At 34.4% G+C, this 20173-nt stretch overlaps 4 protein-coding genes across 5 annotated transcripts; all 4 read left to right on the top strand.

The window, feature by feature from the left end:
- The first annotated feature begins 87 nt into the window (after positions 1–87).
- On the top strand, positions 88–1377 carry LOC101513825 (uncharacterized). The gene is made up of 2 exons (XM_004505851.3): positions 88–1286; positions 1368–1377. The coding sequence occupies exons 1-2, from the start codon at positions 88–90 to the stop codon at positions 1375–1377; spliced, it is 1209 nt and encodes a 402-aa protein (XP_004505908.3).
- A 3617-nt stretch (positions 1378–4994) lies between these two features.
- Positions 4995–7710, top strand: LOC101497318 (uncharacterized). 2 transcript variants are annotated; one of them, XM_004505800.3, is made up of 7 exons: positions 4995–5372; positions 5499–5561; positions 5651–5737; positions 6176–6413; positions 6634–6707; positions 6862–6960; positions 7213–7710. In XM_004505800.3, the coding sequence occupies exons 1-7, from the start codon at positions 5175–5177 to the stop codon at positions 7303–7305; spliced, it is 852 nt and encodes a 283-aa protein (XP_004505857.1). In that variant the 5' UTR covers positions 4995–5174; the 3' UTR covers positions 7306–7710. The 2 variants fall into 2 exon arrangements, with proteins under 2 accessions (XP_004505857.1, XP_004505856.1); XM_004505799.4 differs by having other exon boundaries at positions 5000–5372; positions 7075–7710.
- A 2079-nt stretch (positions 7711–9789) lies between these two features.
- On the top strand, positions 9790–16290 carry LOC101496992 (oxysterol-binding protein-related protein 3C-like). Its single transcript, XM_004505798.4, has 10 exons — positions 9790–10026; positions 10367–10460; positions 10870–10986; positions 11078–11150; positions 11453–11571; positions 12230–12351; positions 12853–13029; positions 13588–13732; positions 14900–15078; positions 15820–16290. The coding sequence occupies exons 1-10, from the start codon at positions 9926–9928 to the stop codon at positions 16061–16063; spliced, it is 1371 nt and encodes a 456-aa protein (XP_004505855.1). The 5' UTR covers positions 9790–9925; the 3' UTR covers positions 16064–16290.
- Positions 16291–17470: 1180 nt separating this feature from the next.
- On the top strand, positions 17471–20167 carry LOC101496680 (scarecrow-like protein 14). The gene has a single exon (XM_012717284.3). The coding sequence runs from the start codon at positions 17887–17889 to the stop codon at positions 20113–20115; it is 2229 nt and encodes a 742-aa protein (XP_012572738.1). The 5' UTR covers positions 17471–17886; the 3' UTR covers positions 20116–20167.
- Positions 20168–20173: the final 6 nt, after the last annotated feature.

The raw sequence follows: 20173 nt of genomic DNA on the forward strand, positions 1-20173 counted from the left end.
AATTTATTATGCTTGTTTCATATATGCAAGAATGTCAAAGCCAAGTGCAAGATGACCGTGTTTCCAAAAAAGAAGCAAGTGCAAATAATGGAGGCATGGGAGGCTCTTATTTACAGTTATGATGAGACTCAGTACTACATGAAGTTGGCTATCTTTGAAGGAATTTGTAGTAGCTGTTCTATTTTTTATGATTATGTACACGAGCAGTGGTTAATTCCTCACAAGGAAAGGTTTGTTGAGGCGTGGACAAATAGAGTTATGCACTTTGGGAACACCACAACACAAAGTGTTGAGTCGGCACATTGGAGTTTGAAAATGATATTACAAGATAGTATTGGTGATATATGCAGTGTTTGGGAAACCATCAATAACCTGATTGTATTACAACACAATGAGATAATAACATCATTTGAAAAGAGCATCATTCAAAAGGTGCATCGCTATAGTAACAGATTATACGCGAATTTGCGTGGTGTTGTGTCAAAAAATGCAATTGATCACATTGCGGCAGAGTATGATCGCGTGAAGTATGTAGGTATTGATCAGACTGAGTGTCGTTGCACAATTAGGACAACACATGGTCTACCTTGTGCATGTGAAATAGCCAAGTATAGTATGATCCCACGTTCCATTCCATTAGACGCTATTCATGGTTGGTGGAGTAAATTAACTTTCCATGTTGATGCATCGAGTCAACCTTCAGAGTTATCTATGAAACATGAAATAGATGTCATAGTGAAAAAGTTTGAAGAACTTGATGTACCTGACAAAATTTCACTTAAAGGTAAATTACGAGAGATCGCGTATCCATCGACTACGTCGATGTTTCCACCGGTTGCCAAGGTTAAAACAAAAGGTGCACCAAAAAAAGGCAAAAGTAAGGTATCAAAAAGAGATAAATCAACCAAGCGTGATCCATCTTGGTGGGAGTATGTGGATGCAAGTGTTCGATGTAGTGGTACAAATGCATGTAGCACTATAGATACCAGTAAAGTAGAAAAGCTAGCACCTCGACCATCAGTCCAAAAGCTCACACCTCGACCATCAATTAGCAAAGTTCAACAACCAAGAGTTCTCCTCTTCAAAGATTGGTTGCCAGTTGAAATTCATAAATTCATAGATGACATTATTGATGTCGGTGATGATGGTAATTGTGGATATCGTGCAGTTGCAGCTTTACTTGGAATGGGTGAGAACTGTTGGGCATTCATCCGTCAACAGTGTGTGATAGAGCTTCAAGAGTTCATGTCTCATTACGAGATACTATTTGGTGTCATTTCGTACAGGTATTAATTGTGATATTAAATTGTTATTGATAATTCACTTTATAATTGTTATTGATTTATAATTGTTATGTAATTTAACAGGTTTACTTAAAGTCATATTCCCCTATACCACCAGCAAGTAATTTGTGGAAAAATTATTGCAATGAAGAAGCACGACAATGGGAATTTATTTACAGGGATTGCATGCAACATTGGTTGCAGATATTTCCAGAAACTATAAATGAAGTTATTGTAAACTGAATTGTTGAATTCAAATATAATGAATATCCAAAATATTGTATGAATTCAAATAATATTGTATGAATTGTTGAAGTTGTAAACTGAATTGTTTAATTAATATAGTCGAAATCCAAAATAGATATCCAATATATCCAAAATATCTGTAACCAAAATATCCGAAATCCAGAATAGATATCTAAAATACATATCCAAAATACATATCCAAAATACATATCTAAAATAAATATCGAAAGTAAATATCCTAAGTCCGTCTATGTCTCCTACGATATGGCACTACATGAGTCCAATCTATACCACCACCCCTCTGAGATCGCAATATCAAAATTAATTCATTCACGAGTGCGATGCCATCAAGTAATACCAGCTGTCGACCAAGAAGCTCCTCTGCAATTTGTATTGCTCGACGCTGCATTAAAAAATACATTAATTAATTACATGACTATTTAATTTAATAAAGTTATAAATTAAATTTAAATGAATTTACCGTTGTTTCTTCTGAAGCATGATCATCATCGGCATGTTGTGCAACCGAAGGTGCTACATAGACTAGTTCTCTACGAATGATATATGGATGAGAAATCCGACGAAACCAGTCCATGTACTCAACTGCACAGTCTGCAGGTCTGTGTACAACTGCCCCAGCGTCAACTACATGTACAGCGTATTGCGTAAACATGATGTCCATTTCCTCTGGTGTGGTCGTCTGACCTACTATCTCCAAAGGTGAACCAGGGATGGTTTGGACATGTCCATATTGACGCAATACCCTATCTGGCAAGTGAGCATACATCTTGGGACCCCAGCGTATCCACCCTCTGAATAATGAAACAACCTCAAATGGTCGCTTCGGCCTATGCTCTCTATAGGGTGTCCAACATATGCCATCAACATCAATCTCGTCCAGTGCTTTCCTAAATGGAACTACCAAACCTTTATCACGTTTTGGCTTCCATCTAAGTGCTCTCGGATAGTCCTCATCATAAACCTGAGATAGTCTACAACAATTCACACATAATGTTGGAAAATGATCATACACCCACGCCTGCACATACACAATAAGATATTCAAAAATCAATAAAGCCACAAACCAGGAAATAAATCAAACCAGGAAAGCAAGCGCAAATACCTATAATAGTGTCAGATACCCTGATACTATTCTAGTCTGATGCATACTCGCGTCTCGAAGATTGTCGTATAGGTAAGCAAGCGCAGCAGCACCCCATGCATATCCTCCGCATGAGTTGAGGTCTCTGAAACATTCAAGGTAGGCAACACTCACTACGAAGGCACTCTTGTCGCTGAACAAGGTGCAACCCACCAAAAATAAAAGAAATGCCCTCGCAGCCATCTGCTAATGCTGATAAGCACATCGCTGATGGTATACGTCAAGCAACCAACTGTACCGAACAGTGGTTGTCCGCGTCAAGTTAAACTCAGCGTATGCAGCAGCCAGACTCACCCCAAGAAGCTCACCCAACAACTCTGCAGCGTCATCCTTGTTAAATATATTAACGCTGAAGAATGCACTGGTGATGGGTATATGCAGCAGCGAAGAGACATCGTCCAAAGTAATGATCATCTCTCCAATTGGAAGATGAAAGCTGTTGGTGTCGCGATGCCATCTCTCAACAAAGGCAGAAATTAGACCTTTGTCGATCATCTCATAGTTGCATTTTAGCAATGTATATAAACCATAACTTTTAACAAGTTCCTCAACCTCTTGATTTTCAATGACAGCTTCTTTTAATTTTTTGCCATTGCTAAAAACCCTTAACTCCCCGCGATCCTGAAATAAATTAACCAAACAAATTTAAGTTCAAACACATTAAGCAAATATTTAATATTTAATTTGATTCAGAAATTTACCACGCCGTCCCATAGTCGTGTCGCAACATGATCCCCGTATGTCCTTAGGGCAAACCTGTCAACCGGACGACCAGGATATCCGTCATTTGCTTAAGGTTGGGCCTCATCCGCTTGGACCTCTTCAGACTGGGCCTCATCCGCTTGGACTTCTTCAGGTTGGGCCTCATCCGCTTGGGCCTCTTCTGCTTGCCCTTGTTCTGGTTGCGCATGTTCTACTTGTTGATTCCGCAATCTTCGCTGTCCACGCAATTCACGCTGAGCACGGTGAGCCCGTGCAAAAGCGGTTGGTCTAACACGACCCTCTCTATCAGTCCCTTGGTCGAGTATAATACGACCCTCTCTATCAGTAAACATTGTGCGCACCATTTCTGCATAAACAAATCATAATCATTATCAAAATAACATATCAATATAACATAAACCACAACAGGGGCAAGCATAAACTCATACGTGAACTGAGTTCACGTACGTGAACTTCAGCACCCTACGTGAACTGTGTTCACGTATGTGAACTCCATCACCTACGTGAACTGAGTTCGCGTACGTGAACTCCATCAACCTACGTTAACTGAGTTCACGTCCACCTACGTGATCTGAGTTCACGTACGTGAACTCCATCAGACTACGTTAACTGAGTTCACGTCTACCTACGTGATCTGAGTTCACGTACGTGAACTCCATCAGCCTACGTTAACTGAGTTCACGTCTACCTACGTGATCTGAGTTCACGTACGTGAACTCCATCAGCCTACGTGAACTCAGCTACGTGATCTGAGTTCACGTACTTGATTTCACTTCACGTATTTGAACATTCAAAACCCAGAAAACACCATCAAACCCAGAATCATTGATGAACATTCAAAACCCATTCATGAAAATTCAAAACCCAGACAGTTAAACCCAGGAAACGAAAACGAAAACACTTACTTGATTGAAGAGATGCTTGAAGTGATTGAAGATGGTGTTGAAGATTATTGAAGATTGATTGATTACTTGATTCAAGAAAGTAGATGATTGAAGATGAAGGATGAAGGTATTAGGTTAATGAAGATGAAGATGAAGGTATTAGGTTATAGAAGATGAAGATGATGAAGTTAGAAGATGAGTGGTTAAAGTGAATATAGAGAGAAGGGTAGTTTGGGTATTTTGGGTTTTAAAAAAAATTGAGGGGTGTGAGAAATAATTTGAGGGGTGTGGGAAGCAAAATTGTATAATTTTCCTTCATTTTTAAAACATTAGTCAATTCTATTGACATAAAGTCAAAAGAGTCTCCGAATTGAATTTGATTTTTTATAAATAAACAATTAACTTTAAAAAATAAAATAAATAATCTAATTATATCAGTAACAAATCAAAATAAATACTATATATAAATCAAAACCAATCATAAATTTATTAGAATAAATCATCGAGTTTTTTCATTTTACATATTAATCAATTTAAAAATCTAAATCTCACTTATTTCAATCCTAATCCAGTTATAATAAGGTTAGTATTAGTATTGACGGTTGACAACCAAGCAAAAGTTATTCCATATTAACTTCAAGTGGGATCCAATCCAAATAAAATAAAATAAAGAGTCTCGCTCAATCTTGTTTCCAGTTGCTGCAAGTGCAGAGTAAATCCAAACTGACCTCTAAATAGATATTTGAGCGCCGAAAGGAACCACCACCTCAACTTACAATAAGCCAACATTAATTAATTAATTAATTAATAATTTACGTGGTGAGAGAGAATGGCTTTTGCAAGGTGGCGCGTGTAAATTACGTTGTGCGCGGGTTGATGGCTGCCACCACCACCTCTAACGTCATCCATACCAAGTTTCTAGAATCACTAAGAACCAACCGCCACTTTCGGATCTCCGCCAACACCCACCGTGTCTTTGCAACCTCCGCCGAACTTCCACAGGGACCCTCCTGCATCTACGTTGGCCCCCTCGAAACTGCCAATAAAGAGACCCTCGAAGCTCTCTATTGCCAAGTAACTATTTCCAAACCATTGCTTAACTAATTAATTAATTTTTTTAAATTGATTTTGTGCATTTTTTTCTCTCAATTTGAATTGATTCTAACATGCTGGCGGTGGCTTTTTTGTTTTCTTGAACAGGCACGAGATGCTTATTATAGCGGTGAGCCTTTGATTGTTGATGACATGTTTGATAGAGTGGAGGTATTTAATCTAATCATTAATTAATTTTAACATGTATAGTTCTTAATTTGTATAAATTTTAATATTGATTGTTTATCTTATGGAAACAGTTAAAGCTAAGATGGTTTGGTTCAAAGTCAGTTGTAAAGTATCCTCGATGCAGTATCAGGAGGCAATCAGCATATGCTGATGCTGAGGTAATTTTCCCGAGGTTTTTACCTCACATTCGTTGCCTCGCAATTTAACTGTCTCGATTATTTATTTCTTTAGTTATTGCTAATAATTTTTAGAATTCCATTTCATGACTTGTTATGTGGCTGTGAAAGTTAGTTTTGTGTGTGATATGATGTATTTCTATTCTATTGAATTTAATGTCTGCTGAAGATGCTACACATCAATGGGTTACTTGGAAGACCTTGTTTGGGTTTTATCTAATGACATAATCATTTATATTAATGCTAGAATATGCTTACAAAATAACTTATGACATGCTTAGTTAGATGCAAAGGTGTCTTTAGTGGTTTATCAACATCTTTATCTGGTTAGGATGCCCAGAACCCACCCCACCCCTCCCCACTATGTGTCTTTTTTTTGTTTTCTTTATTAGAATTTTGAGTGGTGTGTTCTTAAGGCAGGAAGATCTGTCTATGATTCTTGCATTAGCAAGCACATGGACCACGTTCCTCGCATTTGGAAGTTTAGCATGTCTTGGGCCCATATCATACACTGTTGGCATGGCTTATCAAAATGCATTCAATTCAGGATTTTCATATGGTAGCCAGACATCTGCATTTGGGTTTCTGGCCACGGTGAATAGCATTATATTCATTGTGCTGGGATTTGTCATTGGGTACCCAGTTGCATCAGCTTCAGGTAAAATCTTTTTGCTGTTATTCTTCTTCACCATTTGATTCTTTTATTTCCAAATTTGTACTCACAACAACATCTCAATTGCCAATCCTTTATATTCGTTTCAATTGGTTAAAATTCTTTTTGGAGAGTTTTCTTTCTGTAGCCTCAGAAAAATAATCAATCCTTCCTCACATTGCCACAGCTTATGTATATGTATTTTATTATATGTCAATTTGCGCAGTTAAGGTGCTTCAAGGCCTGTGGAGGAATGATTTGGTGGCACTAAAAGGTGCATGTCCAAATTGTGGAGAAGAGGTTAGACTGTGAGATAACATTCATATAAGCCTTCCCTTTTTTCCATCTTATTCTCCTTCAATTGTTGTTTATATCTGTCTGTCCTGCTTGAAAGGCACATATATATGGTTTATCTACACTTAAGCATACTCTGGTTGAATTGATTTTCTTTCAGGTATTTGCATTTGTGAGAATGGACAGAAACATTGACTCGCCTCACAGAACAGACTGTCATGTGTGTGAAAGCTTATTAGAATTTCGCACCAACGTGGAGGTAATAATCTGTAGATTTTTTGACATGTTGCAAAAAATCTGTTCATAAAACTAGACTGCTATTTATTCCATTTAATTGGAGAAAATTGAAAACGAATGTACTGAATTTTCACAGTTCATCTTAATGATGTGCAAGCCAGAGAATATTTGTTTCAGCCATATTTTTCTCCTCCTTCCAAAACAAAACAAAACATTGTTCCCTCCAAAACATGATCCTGCACTTTGCATGACATGTTGTGTTATCAATTTTCAGCAATCAGTTTCAAGATTTGGTAGACAGTGGGTATACGGGCGTATATACCTTGTTTCACTTAGAGGCAAATCCCGACGCCAAAGACAACTGTAAATTTTCTTCCCAGCATTTGCGACTTGCTTCAGTTATTGTCAATACTATAGCAGCTATCTGAATACCATCAAAAGAATTCGACAGTTTTTGCTTTGAAACCAATTTGATATACTTTTTGGTAAGGAAGAAGTGTACATGTTGGGGTAGACAACCAATTTCTTTGATTTGAATGCAAATTGGTATTGTGCAATATTTTGGAGGTGAAATTTGATATGTAAACTTTTTTGACATTTTTCATTTGATATGAGATCTTATGTAGAATTTCTAGGAATATTGAATTGTCATGACAATTGATATCTCATGTAACGCAGAAATCCAATGGCCATGTACACCAGTAGATCTCTGTATTATTTTTCTTGTACTGATACTACTGCCATGAATGCAGATGCCATAGTTATTGTTTTAGTTGTGATTTTTTTTTGTAAATGCCAAATATTAGTGTTATTTTTATGTTGGAAGTAGAGATCAAGCCCACAGACTTCTTATCATTTCATTTCTTAACTCCACTTGAACCACCAAACCAACCTAATTGTTATTAGTATTCTTATTGTTTGTGACATGCGCATGTTTAGTCTCGGCCACGGTCGACATCGATTCCATCTCTGATCTGTTCAAAAAATTAGGATTCCCACATTTGATAGTGAGTGTACATATTTATGACGCATGCAGTACTTATTGTTTCTATTTATAAAAATTGTTTCTATTCATAAAAAATAAATGATGGTCTTTATTTTCTATCAATGATTGGTATCCATGAAGTCTAACATATCAATAATATGAACAATTTATTTTTTATTTTTTTATCTTAGAAGAGATGATAAATTTTATTATAATTAATTCACAAAATTGTGAAGTTCCGATTTGAATATCGACATTCGTCAGTTAACTTAGAGTTTAAGCACAATATAAACAAAATTTAATTATTAGAATCTATTTCTTAAGATTTAAATGATAAAAGGATTTTTATTTTCATTTTATAATTTCTACAAAAGTAAATGATAAAAATAGATTTAACCATAAGAAATTCATGCGTAATATTTTTACCATAGACTTGATATTTTTTCAACATATTGGAAATTCATTTCTATAAGTTTGTTGCAAGTATATTGAAATTCTAGTATTCAGTTTTTTTAAGAAAAGAGTAACATCAATGACCAAGGTTATTTTGGAGAAGGATGATAAAGTGGAAAAAAGAGAATGAATAAAAGGGGTAAACTTTTCACGCGCGTTGATAATTAGATGCAATCAGATATCCTCCGCTCTATGTCAACATATAGTGGCGACATGGTGTGAGACGGTTTTGGTGGGGGGATAGCTTGGAAATGTGACTTTTGTCCACTAAATTTTCATGTCATTTCTGTAAAACCTTTGCTTGGTTTGATTTTTTTTTTTTTCAGATTAGTAATGGTATTGAAATATAAAATATAATATAAATATAATATCGTATAAAATATAGTAGAAATTGTGTATTTCTTTTATAAAATATTATATTTTTATTTCATGTGTATAAGTTTTGAGAAAAATAATTTTTAGAAAATACAATTTATTATAATAAAAGTTTTTAAAAGATATATTTACTGTCAAACTAATTTATAGTGTCATGAATTAAACTATTGATTTTGATGGTTCGAGTACTACTAAATTAGAGGCGAAAGTTATCCTACACTTTTGAAAATTAAAATGATAGTTTACCTTTTATTTTATAGATGAGTTTAATTTGTATGCAATAATAGTTTAAAATATTGTATACGGTGAGTATATCACAACCAATCATATCTATTATCTTAAATATGATTATCATACAAGTCAAACATTTTTTTAATATCAAATGATTGTGATTCATTATCAGTATAAAAATATTTCTTTAAATTAAATCTTTTTTAGATTTAAGTAAAAAGGTGTCCAATATGAATTTTGAAAAAAGAAACCTAATTTATTAATAATTTTATATAATTTAATAGTACATCTATATCATTATATTTTAATATTAAAATCATATGAGACATACATAATAGATTAGTAAAACATATCTCCCATCTATCTTGGTGAATTGGTGAATTTCATGATTCATAAGTAGTTCATCGTAAATTAATATTTAAAGAATGAGTTCTACTACGTTATATGTACACATTGAATTGAAATTATATTTATTTAAAATAATAATAATAGTATAAATATCTTTACATTAACAGATAATTTGAATTTTTAATAGATTAAAATTATAATTATAAAATAAAATAATAAATAATTATAATTAATTCTATGTTAAATTAGTTTACAATGAGGTGCCTATTTTAATTTTCAAAAAGAAAACAGTAAAACACAACCGATACTTTCGTTTTACATTTTTGTCCGCATGTTTAATTTTTATATCTGCAAATATAATATAATATAACATTTTTTAATTTTTGGTACTGTAACTTAAAAAAAATTAATTTTGTAAAAAAAATAAAAATTGATGAAAAGCATAGACGCACTTGCATTGTATCTGTCTCCATTTCAGTTTGAGTCCGATTTGGATTGGATGAGCTCAGACGAACCAAAAGTTTTGACAATATCTCTTTGATTCCGATCGTCTTCTGAATTAGGGTTTCACTTTCACTTTCAGAGAGAGAGAAATATGGGTACTCCTCAAAAGGAAAATGAAAGCAAGGGTTTCTTTTCCGCTATGTCTTCTCGCTTTTCTGTCTTCAGCAACGCTATGCACCGATCTGTCAACGGGTACTTTAATTCCTTAATTCACCTCAAAACCTTCAATTTTTTTTCTCATGTGCATGCTTCAGATTTGTATGCGTTTTTTCTTAATCCTAATAGTGTGAAAATTCTTTCTTTGTTACTTATAATAAATAACAATTCAAATGGTCAAATTATTTAAATTTAAATTATTTAAGTTATGTATTCGTGTTTATGTCTTAATCCTACCACTTAAGAATGATATTACTAATAAATCCATGAAGTTTGGTCGATTCTAGCAGCCACCATGAATTTCAGTTTACTCACTAAGATATGCTATGATTTGGAGGAATTTAAATTGATTTCTATGTTTTTTCTTTGGTTTTAGGCTTCTGGGATATGAAGGCGTAGAAGTTATAAACCCAGAGGGAGGTAAAGATGATGTAGAGGATGAAGTTCAGAGAGGAAGATGGAAACCGGAGGTGCTCATTTTGTTTTGAAATTCTTTTTAATTTCAGGCTTTTTTCAGAATTGCTTATTTCCAACCCCTTCAATTAAATTGTTTGTATTGTTTTTAGTTTTATTGATTGTTAAGGATAAGGATGCTGACATATGTTTTGGTTTTATTTTATGAGTATAATTTTCATGCACTATCGTGTAAAAAGTTTTATACTATCAGCACTTCATAGCCCATCACGTGTGTGACTTTAGAAATAATTATGGTAAAAGTCAAACATTTTTAATGATCTGACAGGAGTGTTACAACTCTTTACACCGACTGAGTGTATATAAATTAAATCCTTATTTTATATCCTTTTCCTCACTCATACATGCTTGCAGTCTGAAAATTATTAACCCGTTTTCTCTTTTTGGCCCTTGTATATATAACAGGAAAGAGATAGTTACTGGAAGATGATGCAGAATTATGTTGGGGCAGATGTAACATCACTGGTGACACTGCCGGTTATTATATTTGAGCCAATGACTATGATTCAAAAAATGGCTGAGGTCTGCTAGCTTTATGTTTTTCTCTTGTTAATGGTTCTTTAATTTGTATTGTCAGTTGATTGAAACTGGAACTTTGAATTGCATGAATTAGTTGATGGAGTACTCCTACTTGTTAGATAAAGCAGATGAATCAGAGGATCCCTACATGCAGTTGGTGTATGCATGTGAGTTATTTTTCTCCCTTGTGTTTTCTCTTGTAATTTTTTTTCCCAATTGAATTGAAGACTGAAGAGTCATCTCAGAGACATAGTTTTAAATAGAAATGATTGATAAACAAGAAGCATATATAAACATCATAACTAGTTTTATTGAAGTATTCGGATGAACGGCCTCATTTATCTTCAACTGAAGCTTTTTGCAATGGTTTTTGTTCTTCTTATTGCATTGAAGTAACTATAAAGTCTAAACATCAGGCATGTGTTTTTTATTTCTTCACTATTTAATCTAAATTACGTAATGATCACAGCATCATGGGCTATATCTGTGTATTTTGCATACCAACGAACTTGGAAGCCTTTTAATCCTATCCTTGGAGAGACTTATGAATTGACTAACCATGGTGGAATTACATTTCTTGCAGAACAGGTATCTTTTCAGTTTATGATCCTCATAGGTACTCTTTGATGCTGAACGTTCTCTCTCTCTCTCTCTATATATATATATATATATATATATATATATATATGTTTTTGTGTGTGTGTGTGTGTTGGTCTGGTTCACTTTCACTACCTAAGAAATTTTTGTTAAATACTAAATTAAGTAACCTGACCATGGAATCATGTTATATTTATTATATGGATGGTAAGGTATGCCAAAACTTATATAATTTAGACATTCCTAGATAGATAATCTAGCAGTAGATATGTATTTATATATTTGAAGTAGCATAATATATATTTAAATAAAGTGGTGCAATGAAATACTAAATTATTTTGAATTTGTTTGAAAGTTTGTATACTGGATTGATCTACTTCATGAGAATTTTTAATTCATTGTTGGACTGATAAAAATCATTTATAGAAAAAAAGTTATCATAAGGTGTAAACATTTCTAGACTTACACTTGGATCCTAGCTCTCTTTTGCTCCCTCCCTCCCTATGTGTGCATGTGTGTTACATAAGCTAGCCCCTTAGAAGAAATATTAACTTCTTCTCTTGCTTTCTAATTTTTTTTGTCAAAAAACTAAGCTTTCTTTATTACTTTTCTATCTCTCTGTATATCAAAAAGTTATTTTGAATTTCAGGTTAGTCATCATCCCCCAATGAGTGCTGGGCATGCTGAGAATGAACATTTTACTTATGATGTAACTTCAAAGTTAAAAACTAAGTTTTTGGGAAATTCTGTTGATGTGTACCCTGTTGGAAGGTGATTAATATATTGCATTTGTTTAGTAGATGTCCTATTTTTAAATATTGTTTTTCTCCTATAATGTTTTTGTGTTCTTCCAAGTTTGCACTCTTATTGCTGCTTTCACCTGTCACACCCTAATTGAAAGAGTTTCTACCACATCTCTAATCTATTCTCCTAAGAAGTTAGAAGTGTTTTCAAGCAGAGGAGAGAGACATATAGCAATCTTTGATAAATACTTATACATGGCTTGTTTGTTTCAATCTAATTTAATGCTTTCTTAAGATTTCCATACAAGGTCGCAAAATGCCATTGTAGGTTTTATGCTCTTGAAGTGCTTTTTTATGATATTCAATCCTGTAGTTATTCATGGTTATATTATATATATGGTCAATTGATTTAACCTTTTATGTTCTCATCTGAATTATTGGTTTTGTTGTTGTTTCCTTTTCTTTTTATAAGCTTCTTGTTGTTTCCTATTTTAAGAGTAATTATATTTTTGTGGGTTATTGTTTGCAGAACGCGTGTGACCCTTAAGAGGCATGGTGTAGTCTTAGATTTGGTGCCACCTCCTACAAAGGTTAATAACCTGATATTTGGCCGGACTTGGATTGATTCACCTGGGGAAATGATAATGACAAATTTGACAACTGGAGACAAAGCTGTACTTTACTTTCAACAGTGTGGATGGTTTGGGTCAGTAACATTTCCAGTTCTATATCTTTGTTAGTTAAAGGTTTTTGCACACAAATTAAGAAATTAATTGATGCATATTTGTGCCATAATAACCTTAATTTTATCATTAATTGTTTAAGAAATCTTTTATTTTTCAATGCGAAGAACATAAATACTCTAAGGAGGGTATATTTGGAAAACAAATGTCAATTATATCTTGAATTTCTAAAAGACCCATTGTTTTGAAACAAAAGAAAATGCTAAAAGTACCTAAGATTTGGAATGGAGGGAGTAGGATTTAGATTTCAACCTTTGAGCAATTTGTTATTGTTTTAATTTGACTTGATGTGTATTGAACCTGACTATTTGATTGACCTCTACCTGTAACTTACTAATTGTTGCACACTAAAACTGACTATTTAATTTGACTTGATGTGTATTGAACCTGACTATTTGTTTCCCTTCATGTATAGTGTCTATGTTTTAATTCATCTCTTCCCATTAGCTGTTGAGGTATCTTACTAACATCAGTATATACAGCCTGTATTTAAGCTCTACCTGTTTCCTGATCTTCTGTAGTGCTGGTCGCTATGAAGTGGATGGCTATATTTATAATTCTGCTGAAGAGCCTAAAATTTTAATGACTGGGAAGTGGAATCAGTCAATGAACTATCAACCTTGTGATTTAGAAGGAGAGCCTCTTCCAAACACCGAATTGAAAGAGGTGACATTTTTTCTGTTAATCTTCAAATTCACCTTGAGAGTTATATTCAAACAAAGTTCACGGTAACTTTGCTTCAAACACTAAGCATCTTGCATTCTTTCGGTCACTATTTGATGGCAAAATCATTGTGTATGTCATGCTTGGTAGGTTAGACTTGTAGAGAATTATGTTTATGGCCACTACCTCTTTCCAGTTATGGAATTTTCACTTGACAATAATGCATGGGGACCCATATGAATATCCTCCATCCATCAGCCCTTTGGTCCCTGCCTAGCCAGTAGCCACCAAGACCTTCACAAGTTGAAAAAAACAAACTTTCTCTTTTCTTCTTAGCAAGCATGGGAGTGGTGACATTTTTCTTACAATTTTTTAAGCTATTTCTACTTAATTAGTTTATTTTTATTCTTGTATAGCAAACAATGTTTTCCAGGTAATCTACTATTTTGTTGCTCTTATCATCTTAAGTAAACTGAATTTCTGCTTGTGATTTTGAACTTGTCTTTGAAACAATCATTTAAAGAAACTTCATGTGATGTGATGGAAGAAGACAAGGATGTGATTAGGTGTCTTTTGGCCATATCTCACTCACATGCACAAACTCTTTTAAGTTATAATCCAAATTTAGTGTTCTTTGAAAATATTTGATTTGAAGTTATAGCCATTGCAGTCAAGAATCTGACATGCAACTCTGATAAACAAAGTAACTTCTGTTAGGATATAGAATAAAGGGAAATTAGAGTAGTTGAAGTAGGTTAGGGTTGTTGGATTAGTTAGTTAGGTTAGTTATTTTCTGTTTATTAGTTGTTGTTTCTGTTTTAGGGTAGTTGCTATTAATCCTTTTCCCTATCCTTGTGTATAGGAAGTCTATAAATATAGACTTCCATTCCTTTGTAAAGGATCTTTTGCAAAATTAAAAATTGAGTGGTGTAAATAATTGTAGGAGCGTATCCGCTCTTGTGTATCTTTTTATTTGGAGAGATTCTCTCCTATTAATTCTTATCTTTTTTCTAAATATTAGTGTTCTTCCTCAAAATCCTTGGAATCCAATTATTGGGCTCCTAACAACCTCACTCTTATATTTGCTGATATATTGACTGGTAACGGCATTAATACCTTAAAGCTCCTTATCACTGTCATTGGCATTTCATCAGTGATTTTATTATGCAGGTTTGGCATGTTGCTGATGTTCCACCAAATGATAAATTCCAGTATACACATTTTGCTCATAAACTAAACAGCTTTGACACAGCCCCTAAAAAGTTGTTGGCATCAGACTCTCGACTACGCCCAGATAGATATGCACTTGAGATGGGTGATCTGTCAAAATCTGGAACAGAAAAGAGCAGGTTCATTACCATTTCTTTTGCTCCCTTTCTATCACCTTGTACCCAAAAAAATATATAGTTGAGCATTGTTTAAGCAATGTTTATATAAAATTTCGTAACAGTTTAACATGTTCAATGTTGCATTCTATAATAATTCTGTTCATTGAAATAACTTGGCTGAGGTGGGTTCTAGTTTTAGATTGGTAGGGGTTTTGTTAGAACCTGTATGTCAGAAGATGATCCTAGGTTGACTCAGTAGAGGGAGAAGCCTAGAGTGTGGAAGGTTAAATTCAAGAAAGCAGAAAGGTGCGATTGGACATGTTAGCATTCTGTTAGGTGAGAGGGAAATACTTGTGTGTGAGAGTAGTTGTAAGAGGGAGGAAAGAGAGGAGTGGGAGAACTCCCTAAGTTGGATTGTGTCCCTGACAGTGTAGCTGTTACTTTTGAATCTGATTGAAGCATACCATTCTATTTCATTCTGACTTGGGTTTCTGTTTTCTCTCTATTTCGCTATCCAAGCAGGTTCGGTTTTGGGTGATCAAATTGGTATAGAGTTCTCTTACATTCTGTATTGATCCCTTTTCCCCCCTTCTCTCTCAATCCCTTGACATTGGCATGAATCTCTACTTGAGAATCTGTTAGGCCTCTGCCACTGTCATCACCACCCCCCTTAAATATAGAAAATGAGTTTATGTATCACCAGAGAGATACTGTGAGATTGCTCCCCGATATATTTATTTATCTTTTGTTTTTTCTTTTCAGTTTGGAGGAGAGGCAGCGTGCTGAAAAGAGAGCCCGGGAGGAAAAAGGGCATAAATTCACACCAAGATGGTTTGACTTAACCGAAGAAGTTACACCGACACCTTGGGGTGAGTTGGAAATCTACCAATATAATGGCAAATACGACGAACATCGGGCTGCTGCAGATAATTCCAACAGCATTGATGCTGATGTTAAATCAATTGAATTCAATCCATGGCAGTATGCTGACTTGGCCACGGAATGAAGTAGTTTCAATGTACTTTTGTTTTTGGATGCAAGAAATCAAATTTTTTATCTTGTGTTGTTGGCTTGTGTACATTGTATCTGCAATTCTCTTTCTGCCTATATTTTAGTATTTGATTGCCATATGGAATATTTTGCATTGCCAGTGTCTGTACTGGTTACCATGAAATTGTATATATCCTATGCTGTTTTTAACAAGTCAAACATTATTTACGTGTTTTTGAATCATATATTTTGATTTTCCTAGTGTTTTATTTTATGTGTTACAACATGCCAAATTTTGGAAAATTCTCCCACAATTTGCTTGATGCAAAAGGGAGAGTAATCAAATGACCCATTGTGTAGCTAGATGACCCATTGAAAAAGATGGTTGTGTTTGGGTAAAAAAGAGGTTTCTCCTATGGTGTTACATTCCTTAATTTCTTTGTCCATGACCTATCTTTTGGTTGTTTGAGTATATATAAATATTTTTGTAAAAAAAATTCAGCGACGTAGGTCACTGCAAATTCTAAGGTGGATTATTTTAACAGTAATTATCAATAGATTAACATTTAGAAGAGATGAAAAATTCTACATAATTAACTCACATAATATCTTGAATTCAAAATTTGAGGCAAGATGTTCAATCTAACAATGTCAACATTTGTCAATTAAGTTAGAGTTTAAGGTCGTCGAAAATTATTCAAAATTTTCACTTATGTAGGAGTAGGAGTTCACAACCTTGGATGACAAATTTTTTTATTGATTAAGTTTTATTTTAAAAAAGTTAAAATTATAGAGTACTTCAACATGTTTTATATATTTTTTTTTAATTCTCGTTCAATTGACACCTATAAAATCAACTTCTAACCATGAGATCAATGATGATAACAAATTTCTACTTATTTTAAATTTATTGTGTATAGAATCAGCGTAAGACTTATTTAAGTTTACAACAAACATCATATTACAACAACTATCATACTTAACAATTTAAGATATTTTAAGAACTATGACTACTTTTTTTTTTTTTTTGAAAACTAACTTAATAAAGTAAAATTATTGTGTGATTTGATCCTATGTGTGTAGAAAAGTTTTAAGTGCACAACGTTTAATCTCGAAATTTTAATACTAAACGTGTCGTAATTGTGTATCAAAGTTAATTATTATGTAATGTAAATTAATACATAGTTTTTTAAAGAAAATTTAATATATAATCACTCTTTCAAAGATAAACATCGAATCACAACAATTTAATTTATGTGAAATGGGACATTGACATTTAATAAGATTCAAGTATTTGATAGTAATTTAAAAAAAAAAGTTACAATATAAAATATTTAATTAAACTCTTAATTTATGACATCATATTTTATGTTTTTTTTAATAAAAAGAATGATTTATCCTTTAGATCAAGAAAAAATGAAAACTTGGAGGAAATACATTTGCAGCTGCATTTGAGTGAGGGTGAAGAAAAACCAGTCCAGTCCGTGAACAACAAAGTTGAAGACAGGTCACAAGTTTCCGTGATCTGTCATCGTTTCAATGACTCTTGTTTTTTTGTTACTAATTAATGTTTTCACCACCAACAAGATTAGATAACATAAGCATAGAAAGAAAGAAAGAAAGAATATCCCACTCCCACTTCTCTTTCTCAAAGCTTCCTCCCTCTCTTATCTTTTACTTCTTCAATCAATCATTATTATTTATTATAATTTTCATTATCTTTCTACATTAAACCTCTTTTCTTTCTGCTTCTTCATACTATGCACTTCCTCTAATATTCTATTTTTAAATTTTATTTTATTTTATATTATCCCCAATCTAAATAATTGATTCCTTCAAATGGATCCTCGTTTCAATTCCAATTACACCAACGGTTTTACCTTAGATGTAGAGAATCAGACCTTTGAATTTATGGATAACCCTTTTCTTCTTCCACTTAATTCAAACAATACTCAAAACCCTACTTCAACTACTACTACTACTACTACTGAAGAGGATTCTCCTTTAGATGAAACTGATTTCTCTACTACTGTTCTTCGTTACATAAACCAAATGCTTATGGAAGAAAACATGGAGAAGAAACCATGTATGTTTCATGATTCTTTGGCTCTACAAGCTGCTGAGAAATCTTTCTATGATGTCATTGGTGAGACATACCCTTCTTCTTCAATTCAAAATCATCATAATGTTGAAAGTCCTGATGATAGTCTTAGCAGTAACTTCAGTAGTTATAGCAATTGTGGTACTAATAGTACTACCAACTCTGTTGAATCTTGTTGGAGTAGTTTTGATTTTTCTGAGTATAAGCCTTCTATATTGCAAACCACTTTTCCTTCTGATTTTGTTTTTCAAGCTAGTTCAATGAATGGTACTAGTAGTAGTAGTAGTAGTAGCAATTTCAATGTAACAACCAATAATGGATTCTTGGTAAGTTCTAGGGATGGATTTTGTGATTCGAACTTGCTTAGTAAGAGTGAGTCTGTATTGCAATTTGAGAGGGGTGTGGAGGAAGCTAATAAGTTTCTGCCTAAAGTGAATCCCTTGGTTATTGATCTAAAGAAGAATTCTTTTGTCCCTTCTTTTAGAAAGGTTTCTCAAGAGGTAGTAGTTAAGACGGAGAGTAATGAAAGGGAGCATTTTTCTCCTGAGTCGAGGGGGAGGAAGAATCATGAGAGGGAAGATGAAATGGATTTCCAAGATGAGAGAAGTAATAAGCAGTCAGCTGTTTACACTGATGATGGCAGTGAGCTATCCGAGCTATTTGATAATGTTCTGCTGGGTGTGTGCTCAGGTTGTGGAAATAGAGGAGCTCCTACTTGTGGTAGTAAGGAAGAGCAGCCTAATGGAACGGACGTGAGTGTTCAGCAGAAAGAAGAAGTAAAGGGTTCTGGTGGTGGAAAGAGTCGTGCTAAGAAACAAGGAAATATAAAGGGTGTTGTGGATCTGAGAACAATGTTGGTTCGGTGTGCACAATCTGTTTCTTCTGATGATCGTTCAACTTCTCTGGAGTTATTGAAGCAGATAAGGCAACATTCTTCTCCACTAGGTGATGGATCTCAGAGGCTGGCACATTGCTTTGCCAATGCCCTTGAGGCGCGCTTGGCTGGCACCGGGACTCAGATTTATACTGCTTTATACTCCAAAAGAACCTCTGCTGCTGACATGGTGAAAGCTTACCAAATGTATATTTCAGCTTGTCCATTCAAGAAGCTTGCAATCATTTTTGCAAACCATACAATTTTGAATCTAGCCAAGGAAGTAGAAACTCTTCACATTGTAGATTTTGGCATCCGTTATGGCTTCCAATGGCCTGCCCTTATTTATCGTCTGTCAAAACGACCTGGTGGGCCTCCCAAGCTGCGCTTGACAGGGATAGAGCTCCCTCAACCTGGCTTCAGGCCTGCGGAGAGGGTCCAGGAGACAGGACTTCGCTTGGCAAGGTATTGTGAACGTTTTAATGTTCCATTTGAGTTCAATGCTATTGCACAGAAATGGGAAACCGTCAAAGTTGAGGACTTGAAGATACAGAGAAATGAACTTCTTGTAATGAATTGTTTATGTCGATTTAAATATCTACTTGATGAGACAGTAGTGTTGAATAGTCCCAGGGATGCTGTTTTAAAATTAATTAGGAAGGCAAATCCCAGTATCTTTATACATACTACTGTCAATGGGAGCTATAATGCCCCATTCTTTGTGACACGGTTCAAGGAGGCTCTTTTCCATTACTCTACCATGTTTGATGTGCTTGACATCAATGTTGCCTGTGAAGATCCAATGAGGTTGATGTTCGAGAAAGAGTTCTTTGGACGTGAGGTAATGAATACTATCGCTTGTGAGGGTTCCCAGAGGGTCGAGAGGCCAGAAACATACAAGCAATGGCAGGTTCGGAACATAAGGGCTGGATTTAAGCAACTGCCCTTGGATAAACAACTCATCAACAAGTTAAGATGCAAGTTGAGAGATGTATACCACAGTGATTTCATGCTTGTTGAAGATGGAAACTGCATGTTGCAAGGTTGGAAGGGTCGAATAGTTTATGCTTCCTCCTGTTGGGTACCTGCATAGGCTTTGGCGATGATCTTCTCAGGGAGTTTAGGAGAAGCGTTTCTTGAGTTTTCAGCAG

The sequence above is a fragment of the Cicer arietinum genome, chromosome 6, assembly GCF_000331145.2.
Source record: "Cicer arietinum cultivar CDC Frontier isolate Library 1 chromosome 6, Cicar.CDCFrontier_v2.0, whole genome shotgun sequence".
Taxonomy (NCBI): domain Eukaryota; kingdom Viridiplantae; phylum Streptophyta; class Magnoliopsida; order Fabales; family Fabaceae; genus Cicer; species Cicer arietinum.

Coding starts and splice junctions, on each gene's coding strand:
- LOC101513825 (XM_004505851.3), top strand. CDS start 88: ATGGAGGCATGGGAGGCTCTTATTTACAGTTATGATGAGACTCAGTAC.
- LOC101497318 (XM_004505799.4), top strand. CDS start 5,175: ATGGCTGCCACCACCACCTCTAACGTCATCCATACCAAGTTTCTAGAA. Junction 6,414..6,633: donor CCCAGTTGCATCAGCTTCAG/GTAAAATCTTTT, acceptor CAATTTGCGCAG/TTAAGGTGCTTCAAGGCCTG. Junction 6,961..7,074: donor AATTTCGCACCAACGTGGAG/GTAATAATCTGT, acceptor GAATTTTCACAG/TTCATCTTAATGATGTGCAA.
- LOC101496992 (XM_004505798.4), top strand. CDS start 9,926: ATGGGTACTCCTCAAAAGGAAAATGAAAGCAAGGGTTTCTTTTCCGCT. Junction 11,572..12,229: donor TTACATTTCTTGCAGAACAG/GTATCTTTTCAG, acceptor TTTGAATTTCAG/GTTAGTCATCATCCCCCAAT. Junction 15,079..15,819: donor TCTGGAACAGAAAAGAGCAG/GTTCATTACCAT, acceptor TTTTCTTTTCAG/TTTGGAGGAGAGGCAGCGTG.
- LOC101496680 (XM_012717284.3), top strand. CDS start 17,887: ATGGATCCTCGTTTCAATTCCAATTACACCAACGGTTTTACCTTAGAT.